Here is a 9,817-nt window from a genome sequence, read left to right on the forward strand (position 1 = left end):
GTGGGAATGATCTTGCCCCTTAGGAACTAGTTAAGACTGCCTCAGACTTCCCACTCTGTGGATTTTGGGAGAAGCCCAGCGTCCTCCCTAAGAGTCTATGAGCTCCTGGGGGACGTGTGCTCCCCTGTCCACCTGTGGGCCGAGGCCGTACTTCCCTAGAGTGGCTGGTTGAGAGGTGACCTCACCATCTTGCTCATATCGTGGGCCTGCCCCCCTCCTGCCAATGTGCCACTGGCTGCAGGGACGGTTCTGAACCACTCGGGCCCAGGCGGCATCCTTACGCCTTCTCATTGATTTCCATCGAAACCTTCCTGGAGAAATTTGTAACCCAGAGAAGTAAATGCCGTCTCTGTTCCCAAAGTCCCTCAGCTATTTCTGCAAGTCTGGCTGTAGCGTCTGCCACGTTGCTGGCCCCATCATCTACACCCCCCTTGTCCCCTCCGGCCTGGCTCCCCAAGCCGGCCAAATCCCTTCTTCTAAAGCTGAGTAGTTTAGCCTTCTCCTCTGTGGCCCTCAGGTGCCCACTCTGACTCCGGATGCGGATCAAGCCACTTTCCTAAACACAGAAGATTCCCTCCTTGGGAACTTTAGTCCAGATTCTAGGATGGTAACTTTTTACTCCAGTCGGAAGGATGGAGTGCGTAGTGCTAAGCTCTGGAAGCCTCGGAAGCAGGTGCTGGAGGAATGTCAGGGCCCACTGGACCTTCCCTCTGTCTCCTTCCAGTGACACCAAGTGTACTTTGTTTAGGGGGAAGGCAGAGGGCTGCCTGTCTGGTCCCTGAACCTGCCCCACCTCCTACCCAGGCCCATTGCCTTCCTTTTTCCTCCTCAGTAATAACAGAAAGACTCGCTGAGGTTTTCCGGATGGGTTTCCGCCTCCCCTCTGAGTCTGAGTTACCTGCAGACTTCCCTTCCCCAAGTGCCCCCGCCCCGCCCTTTTACTTTTTCTTTTCCATGTCCATCCTGGACTGAGCTGGGTTTTGTCCCTTCTCCCCAGGGCCAAGATCCAGTTCAGATCAGAGGCTGCTCCATCCTGGTGGGGGCTGAGTGTCCCTGCCTCCCCACTGCCCACTGCCTGCCGTCTCTCGCCTGCCTTCAGGGCTCCCCACACCCTGCCCACACCCGTGTCTGCAAAGTGTGAGGAGCTGGGCTTCTCTCCTCTAACTCCAGTCTCCGTCTTACCTGTGAGACTTGTGTGTCAGTAATGGCTTTGCTGCTGGGAGCATGTCAGGGACCAGTGGGTGGGTGGGAATGGGTCCTCTTAATGGATCCCATGGCCCAGGATCAGCGAGTACATAATCAGAGAAGGGAGAGGTCTGGAGGTTAGAATCAGGCTGCAGTGGGCAGGTTTGCTCATGATGAGTCTGTGGGAGGTGAAGAGAAAGGCTGCAGGTGTCTGGCATTTTGGCTCCTCATCTGGAATGAGAAGAAAGTGATCAGGAGCAAGGGAAGGAGGCCGGGGCTGAGACAGGTGGGCACAGTGCACCTACGTGTGCAGCTGCAGGCTGGCCTACACAGACGGCACTTGCCGTGACACCATTTCCAGGCAGATCCTTCTGGTGACTTCTCTGAACCATGGTTTAGGGCCCTTTCAGTGCTCTTTGCCCATGGAGCCAACCCCAAGGCCAGACCACCCATCCGTGGCCTGGATGCTGCATGGGCAGATTGTGGCGCTGTAGGGACCCAAGGCCAGCATTCCCAGCCTCCTGCCAAGGCCAGCATTCCCAGCCTCCTGCCAAGGCCAGCATTCCCAGCCTCCCGCCAGCTCCCACCTTCTTGTGCGAGTGGGAAGAGCACCAGGCAGGGGGATGGTTGAGCTCCTCCCTGCACCTCCTCTCGGCCAGCCTTGCTGTGCTTTTCAGTTGCAGTGCCCTTGAGTCTCTGAGCTCAGCCCAAAAGCCGTTGCTGAGATGGGAGGGAGCATCCCCTACTTCCCTAAGGTGCTTGCTCAGGTGGCCGAAGGCGGTGGCTGTAGGAGAACACGTGACTGAGTTAGACTCTTGGTCAGGGTGACTTTGAACAGCACACTCCCGCTGGATCTCAGGCCCCAGCCCTGCCCCAGCTGCTCTGACCACCCTGGTGCTCTGCAGGTTGGCGCTCACTGGGCCTCCCCTGAGAACCCCTGCCTCATCAACGAGTGTGTGCGAGTGCGGGAGGAGGTCTTCGTGCAACAGAGAAACGTCTCCTGCCCCCAGCTGGATGTGCCTACCTGCCCCCCAGGCTTCCAGCTGAGCTGTACGACCTCCAAGTGCTGCCCCAGCTGTCGCTGCGGTAAGGCGCGCGGGCCAGGGGCTGTCTGGGCCTGGTCCCCTCCAGGCCTCTTTCCACTGCTGGCTCCTGAATTCTTTGCCTTTTAGCAACTCAGGGGGATGGGCAAGATCAGTGTGTTCCTAATGCTTTTGTGAGGAGGCAAACGAGGTGGGAGAGACATAGCAGTTTCCTCACGGTCACTGTGCCCAGCACTGTGCTCAGAGCTGGCTTCTCACCACGACCTCGTTTAATCCTCACAACGCCCCCGCTGTGAGGCGGGCACTGTCACTCCTCCCTGTGCTCCTGAGACGTTAGTGAGAGGCACAGCTGGGCTCGGAGCCAGGCGCTGTGACGCGGGAGACCGCCTCTTCTGTCTTGCCGCCCTGACCCTGCCAACGAACACACAGATAAGCAAAGAGCAACCAGGACAAAAGCCAGCGCCCCCACCAGCCTGCTCTCAATTCTGCGTGTGACTTTCTCTTGGGACTGAAAGTTCCAAGAGTAGGATTTCATTTTTTCACAAACCCAAACATCCTCCCACTCATCCCTGAAACGTAAATTCCCTTAAACAAGCATGTCCCCTCAAGCACGTAAAAGGCTCTTGTCTCTGCGGGCTGCGGGGAGGAACCGGGCAGCCCTGCCCTTCCTTGGCAAGTCTGGGGAAGGGAGACCACCGAGGGCTGTGGCAGTAGGACCTGCAGTGCCCTGGGGTGGGGTCGGGGAGGACCAGCAGACCTGGGAGAGAGGCCCAGGCAGGCAGAGAGCCCCTGTTCTGCCGGCCGCGTTCTGCACTCACCACTGTGCTTCTCTCCCCCAGAGCCCGTGGAGGCCTGTGTGCTCAATGGCACCACCGTGGAGGTGAGCTGCTGCCCTTTTCTGCAGAGCCGGGGGACTGGGGGGCAGGGCAGGGTGCTGCGGGAGGCTGGGCAGCCCAGTCATTGTGAAGAGCCCAGGAGAGCCTCCCCCATGCACTGTTCTCGGCCGGCAGGCTTCCAGCATCCCGGGGCCCAGGCCAGGGCCACTGGCTCCCAGCTCTCTCGGGCCTGGGCCCCGCTGTTGGGCACTCACCTGCCGGCACCCACTCCGGGCACCTGGGCATTTCTTCTGCATCCAGAGAAACACTCTGGAGTCACTGTGCACATTTAAGTCTGTCCCCCTGCCCACTGCCCCCTGCATGTCAGAGGGATGGCTCGTGGGGCTGCGGGTGGGTAGGCAGGTGATGCTAGTGAGGATGTTGTGAGTGGGCGGCTGGGGGTCTGGGGATGCCGGGGAGGCCTGACCCAGTGCCTCTGGTTCCAGCCCGGGAAGACTGTGATGATTGATGTGTGCACAACCTGCCGCTGCACCGTGCAGGCGGGGACCATCTCTGCATTCAAGCTGGAGTGCAGGAAGACCACCTGTGAGGCCTGCCCCCCGGTAAGAGAGGCGGGGACCGAGGGGTGGACTGGACGCTTGCAGGACCCAAGCAGTGGGGTCTTTACATAAATTTTTCATTATTTCCTGATTACGGACAACATTTGACCACTATAAAAAAGAGACTAAAGGTCACCACCCAAATTGCATCTCTCAAAAATAATTACAGTTTAGTTTTGAAAATTTTAAACATTTTCTTCCTGAGTTTTAAAAATGTGTTTGGGAGGCTTATGATACTGTATTTACAGTTCTGTATCCTTTTTTATACAATATTTTAAGAAGCATCTCTACTATTCTTTGAAAATATTAAAAAATAGTCAACAAATATTTATCAGACACTGTGTGCAAGGCTCTATATGATATTCCTCTGGATGGATGTGCCTCAACACATACAGCCAAACTTTTATTATTGGACATTTAGGTGGTTTAAAATATTTCACCCTGTTATTGCCAAGTCATGACGACTATGTTTGTGCTGAGTACTTCCTTAAGGTGGGTTCTGAGCAGTGGAGTCATGATTTTTAGTTTGGTAGATGAAAACTGGCATTTTTTAAATGATGACTTTCAGGCCCACCTCACTGGGATTTTATGAGCCGCACATGGGTAGGGCAGGACCTAAAGCTCAGGAGGAGGCTTAAGCTTCTTTCTGAAACCCCACTCTGTGTTTTGTGTTTCTGCTGTTTTAGAAAACACACTGGTCAGATGCGTTTCCCATGAGCTAGATGCACAAAACGCAGTCATAGATCTGTCAGAGGTGCGAGGTGGGGGCTGCTCCCCAGCTTTGTGAAGCCGGGGCAGGGCTGCAGCGGCCCAGCAGGAAGCAGAAACTGACCTGCACAGTGGAGGGTGGGGGGTCTGGAGGGGATGGGCACAGGGGCGAGGAGCAGGGTGGGAGCTACAACGTCACACAGATGCTTCCTACATTCTGGAGGACAAGGGACAAGTGGTCTGCATCTGTGTTCTCTGTGGCCTTTAGCAGTGGGTCATAAAGTGGCTTAATAAAATGTGTGTGGAGTGAATGGGTCTATAGGAAACGCAGCTATTTCTGATAGAATGGCCCAAAGAGAACATTCCACCTTGACTAGAAGGGAGCAAACTCCATGTTTTGCTTTTGCTTTTTTTTCTATTCTTTTTTTTTCTATTGATTATGCATGTTTGTGGGGTACAAAGCTGACCAACACCACTTGTGCCTAAGATGTGATGATCAGATTACAAGTGGCCAACAGGTACTTAAAAAATGCTCAACATCACTAATCATCAGGGAAATGCAAATTAAAACCACATTGAGATATCATCTCACCCCAGTTAGACTGGCCGTAATCAAAAAGACTGACAATATCAAATGCTGGTGAGCATGTGGAGAGACAGGAACTCTCCTACACTGTTGGTGGGACTGTAAATTAGTGCTTTTTTTTTTCTTCTAAATCCCAGTTGAAGTTTTAGGCTCAGTTTTGGGGCTCAGTTCTGTGTGCGTGTGCATGTGTGTATAATAATTCTCCTAGAATACATCTGGGCTTCACTATGGAATAAAATATTCCTGCCTGGAATTACATGGCATCCCTTTACCTCGATGTCCGTTGCGCTGTGATCACGGCAGCGATGAGACATAGCGAGAGGTGCACCGCTGGGCTGTCCTGAAGGACGGGGGCTGCAGCCTGTTTTCTGGAGGGTGAGCCTCCTGACTCCTTAACGGCGTTCTCTGGTGTTCAGAAGGTGGTAACTTCCTCTGCGTCTGGAGAAATCCAGCTTGAGAATCCAGTCTAGATGTAGGTTTCTAAGTATTTTAAAACCCATGGTCCCTTTTGGTCTGTGTTTTCTACTTTTCCTCTGAAATTCTGATATCTCCCCAGGGCAGTGTACCTACCTCCTCCCTCTTGAGAACCCCTGGATTAACCCTCCTTCTGCACATCTCTCAAGCTTCACTGGACCCTGTCTCAGTGGAGCCCACTGCACCTCGGCGTCATTAATTGGTCTTAGTAAGCTCCTCTGCTATGAAGGGCCTCGGTGAGGCCTCCTGGTGAGGGGAGCTGTGGTGAGTTAAGTCTAGGTGGTCTGCTTGAACTGCCTGCATCAGACTGCAGTATTAGTGTCACCGAGATGTGAGTCCTCCCAACCTCCCAGACGATGCTTACACGTGATGGGAGACCAGCAGAAGGTGGTTTGTGTGGTGAGTGGTAGAGATGAACTTGGCAGATAGCACTCAAGAAAAGCATGAAGAAGAGAGGTCACCTAGCTTGGAACACCGAGAAGGGACCCTGGAGGAGGACGACCTGAGTTGACCTCGAGCAGTGGTTGAAAGTCGAATATAGGACTTCCAGGAAGGGGAACGGTGAACAGCTGGCCAGTAGAAGCCAGGGTTAAAAAGGGGAGCCGGGGAGATAAGGCTGCAGGGCCGTGAGCTGCCAGGGAAATCTACAGAAGGGGTAATGAGAGGTGTGCAGGCCAGAGTCTGAGGGGATGGCCCAGCAGGGGAAGCAAGACTAACTGGCTGCTCAGACCTGAACAGGTGAACTCTGTAGTGGGCTGGGGACTTGACTGAGCAGGTGGAGGAAGAGGCTGCTGCTGAGAGGAGCAAAAGATGTTTCCCAGTGACTGGATGTCCTTTTGAAAGCTGGTGCATCTTTCCCATCGGTGCATGGCAGCGTGTCCCCCAGCGTGGAGCCCAGCGGTGCTCACAGGGTCCTGGGCCGCAGCCGTGCCACTGGAGGGTCTGCCTGCTTTCCTCACTTCTGTGTTGCCTCTTCTCCTTCCTTTTCCCAAGCCCCTGCCCCACCCTTAAAACCACTGCTCCCTCCTTATTGTTTTCCACTCCTGTTCCCTTTTCTTCCTGCTCTTTCTCCTCCCGCATCTGCCCTCTGCCTTCCCGCTCTCGCTCTTGGCTTAGCCTTGCCCTGCACCTCCCTGGACTGTGGGTTTTGCCTGCACCTTCCAGCCCCTTCACTTTGCAGCCCCTCCTCCACAGGTCCCTGCTCACTCCCTCACTTCTTTGTAAAGATTTTGTCCATTTTCCTGTCCTCAGGCCCACGGAGGGGAGGGCATTTCCTAGTCTCATCTAACACTCACTGATATGCCTCAATCCCAGCTCCCATCAAGTCCGGCCTGATTTAAGCCCTATTTTATCTCCTCCTTCTGACTTTGAATCACTCACATTCATTCATAATGTCTATTCCATCTTATCTTCCTGGTCCATTTAGCTCGATCATGCACCTTCCAGGAATTGTGCATTTTTAAAAACTGCTGTTTAAAGTTCACCACTGAAACACTCCCTGACGTCCCTCAAACTCCAGCAGTCCCTCTCGGTGTGACTTTTCTAGCCTGGGTCCAGTGTCCCTGATTTTTGCTGAGCTCTTTCCTCACTGGCTTTCTCTACTGCCTGCTGCTTGAAGATACACCAAGGTCATAGCTTGATTTATGAGTAGCAACTTTAAAAAATCCACTTCTGAGCAAGCTTACTGATTCCTAAACTTTGTCTTGGGACAAGTCTTCTGTCTGAGTGCTCCAAACTGACTTGTTAGAGATTCATATTAGAAAATCTCAGAAGACCCATGAATGGATCTCTAAGTGGTGACTACAATATGTGGCAAAATGAGAAAAAGAATGACAGCAGAGTTGATTTCTCACATAACTAAATTTATTATTCTTTTAAAAAATTTGAGACTATGTTCTTCCTCTTTTTTTGTTGGGGGGGGAGGCAGGAAGAGTTAAAAGAGCTTTAATTTTTGAAATGATGAATAGCTTATGAGATAGCCTTTTTAGTTTTTATTTTAATAAAATTAAAAAAATATACTCTTATCTTGCAAAATAAAAAGTTGGCAACCCTATGTTTTCTCACAAATTGGGGGGCATTTTTGCAAAATCGTGAAATGCTGCTGTCTGGAAGTTGCTATATTTTCCAATGCAGATCTAAATAAGGGGTTCCCAGCTTAATCCACAATCAACAAATTCCCAGGTGAACTCATCTCTTCAGTGAATGTAGGAGAGCCTGCAAGTGCAGGTGTTGGGGGTGCCACGGAGAACGGCATAGGCATAGTTTGTTAAGTCTATGTGGTCTGCTTGAACTGCCTGGATCAGACTGCAGTATTAGTGTCACCGCTTCTCAGGGAGAAGCTTTCTGCAGGATTGTATGAGAGTTCCAGTTACTTTCTCACCTATACTTGATATTGTCAAGTCTTTTAATTTTAGCCATTGTGAAGTGTTTTCTTGTAGTATTTTAAATTGCATTTCTCTGTTGACTAATGAGATAGAGCGTCTTATGTACTTTTTGGCTATATTTTCTTTTAAAAGATATCTATTGCAATATTTTCTCTCAGTTGGTGGCTTGGCTTTTCTTTTTATTAATTATGTCTTTTGAAGATCAGAAGATTAAATTTTGGTAACGTCAGTTTATCGATGTTTTCTTTTATGGTTAGTGCTTTTTGTGGCCTATTTAAGAAATCTTTACCTATTTCAAGGTCATGAAAGTATTTTCCTATGTTTTCTCTAAGTTGAAATATAATTGATTATACATATTTGAAGGGTAATATGTTTTCTCTTAGAAGCTTTGTAGTTTGAATTTGTATGTTTAGGTTTATGATCCATCAGGAATCGGTTTTTGTATATGTTGGAAAGGAGGAGTTGAGGTTCATTTTTTTCCTCCCATGGGGATATCCCGTGGTTCCAACACCATGTGCTGAAGACTGTCCTTTCCCTCATTGAGTTATGTCGGTGCCTTTGTGGAGAATGAGTTTCCGTATCTGTATGGATCTATTGCTGGGCACTTTTTTCTGATCCTTTGATTAATCTGTCCTGTCCTACTGGTCACACCACTATCTTGAGCACCGTAGCTTTATGGTAAAGTCTTGAAGTCAGATAGTGTAAGTCCTTTAACTTTGTTCTTTTCTAAGATGATTTTGGCTATTTTATGTTTTTTTCCATTTCCATATAAATTTAGAGTCAACTTGTCAATTTTTATAAAAAAAATTTAAAATGTGCTGGATTGTATTGAATCTACGGGTTAATCTGGGGAGAATGGGCATCTTGACAATACTGAGTTTTTCAACCCATAGACATAGTGTATCTCTCCGTTTATTTAGGTCTTTGTCTCAGTCCATCTGTGCTACTATAACAAAATACCTGAGACTAGGTAGTTTAAAAAACAGTTTGGGGACTGGGAAGTCCAAGATTAAGGCGCTGGCAGATTTGGTGTCTGACACAGGCCCATTCCTAGTGGTGTCCTCACGTGGCAGACAGTGGAAGGCAGAGGGTACTAGAGCAGTCCTCTCAACCTCTTTCTAAGGGTGCTAATTCCTTTATGAGAACGGATCATGACTTAATCACTTCCCAAAAGGCCCCATCTCTTAATACCATCACCTTCGGGTTTAAGCTCCCACATATGAATTTTGGAGGGTCACATTCAAACCATAGCAGTCTTCTTTAATTTTTCTGTGCAATAATTTCTGGTTTTTGGTGGAGATATTTTGCACATATTTTGTTAAATGTATTCCCTTAGTATTTTAAATTTTTGGACAATATCGTGAGTGGAAATTTTTAAAACAAATTCGTGTTTTAATTGTTGATTTTATACAATTAATTTTTGTATATTGATCTTGTATTCTGCAGCCTTGCTAAGTTCACTTATTAGTTGTAATAGTTGTGGGTTTTTTAAAACATGTTTTTAGTCATGCTGTTCCATTTATTTTGAAGTTTTGAATAAAATTGGGATGAGGTGTGGAAGGAGATATTTATATTGTTCAAAGGAGATTCAAAGAAGGTTGAGAAACTGCAGACCAGGAAAGAGTCTGAAGGGGCTGAATTTACGTGGGAGGAAAAATATAAAGGAACAGGCATGATTCCTTCCTTTCCTTCTCACTACCTGACCACATTTCACATTTTCTAAACTTGATGGAAATTTTCTCTCCAATCTACATTTTGACTTTGGAGAGACAAAATTAGGGAAAGAGAAGGCCAGGAATGAAAAATTGGAGGGAAAGAGAGGAAGCTGTTTTTTAAAAAAATTTAATTTAATTTTATCAATATACAATGTGGTTGATTATTGGGGCCCATCACCGAAACCTCCCTCCCCCTCCTTCTCCCCCCTCCCTCCCAACAACCTCATAACTGTTTGGTTGTTGTAACAGCTTCAAGGAATTGTGGTTGTTGTGTCTTCTCCCCCCCC

At 49.1% G+C, this 9,817-nt stretch overlaps 1 protein-coding gene across 1 annotated transcript in view; it reads left to right on the forward strand.

The window, feature by feature from the left end:
* Nucleotides 1–9,817, forward strand: part of VWF (von Willebrand factor) — a 147,543-nt gene that overhangs the window by 124,982 nt on the left and 12,744 nt on the right. Inside the window, exons 42-44 of the mRNA XM_008584313.1 lie at nt 2,091–2,271; nt 3,068–3,108; nt 3,550–3,666. Of these exons, the coding sequence (XP_008582535.1) occupies nt 2,091–2,271; nt 3,068–3,108; nt 3,550–3,666 (339 nt within the window). The remainder of the gene's footprint in view (nt 1–2,090; nt 2,272–3,067; nt 3,109–3,549; nt 3,667–9,817) is intronic.

The sequence above is a fragment of the Galeopterus variegatus genome, unplaced genomic scaffold (genome assembly GCF_000696425.1).
Source record: "Galeopterus variegatus unplaced genomic scaffold, G_variegatus-3.0.2 Scaffold3218, whole genome shotgun sequence".
NCBI classification, from domain to species: Eukaryota; Metazoa; Chordata; class Mammalia; order Dermoptera; family Cynocephalidae; genus Galeopterus; species Galeopterus variegatus.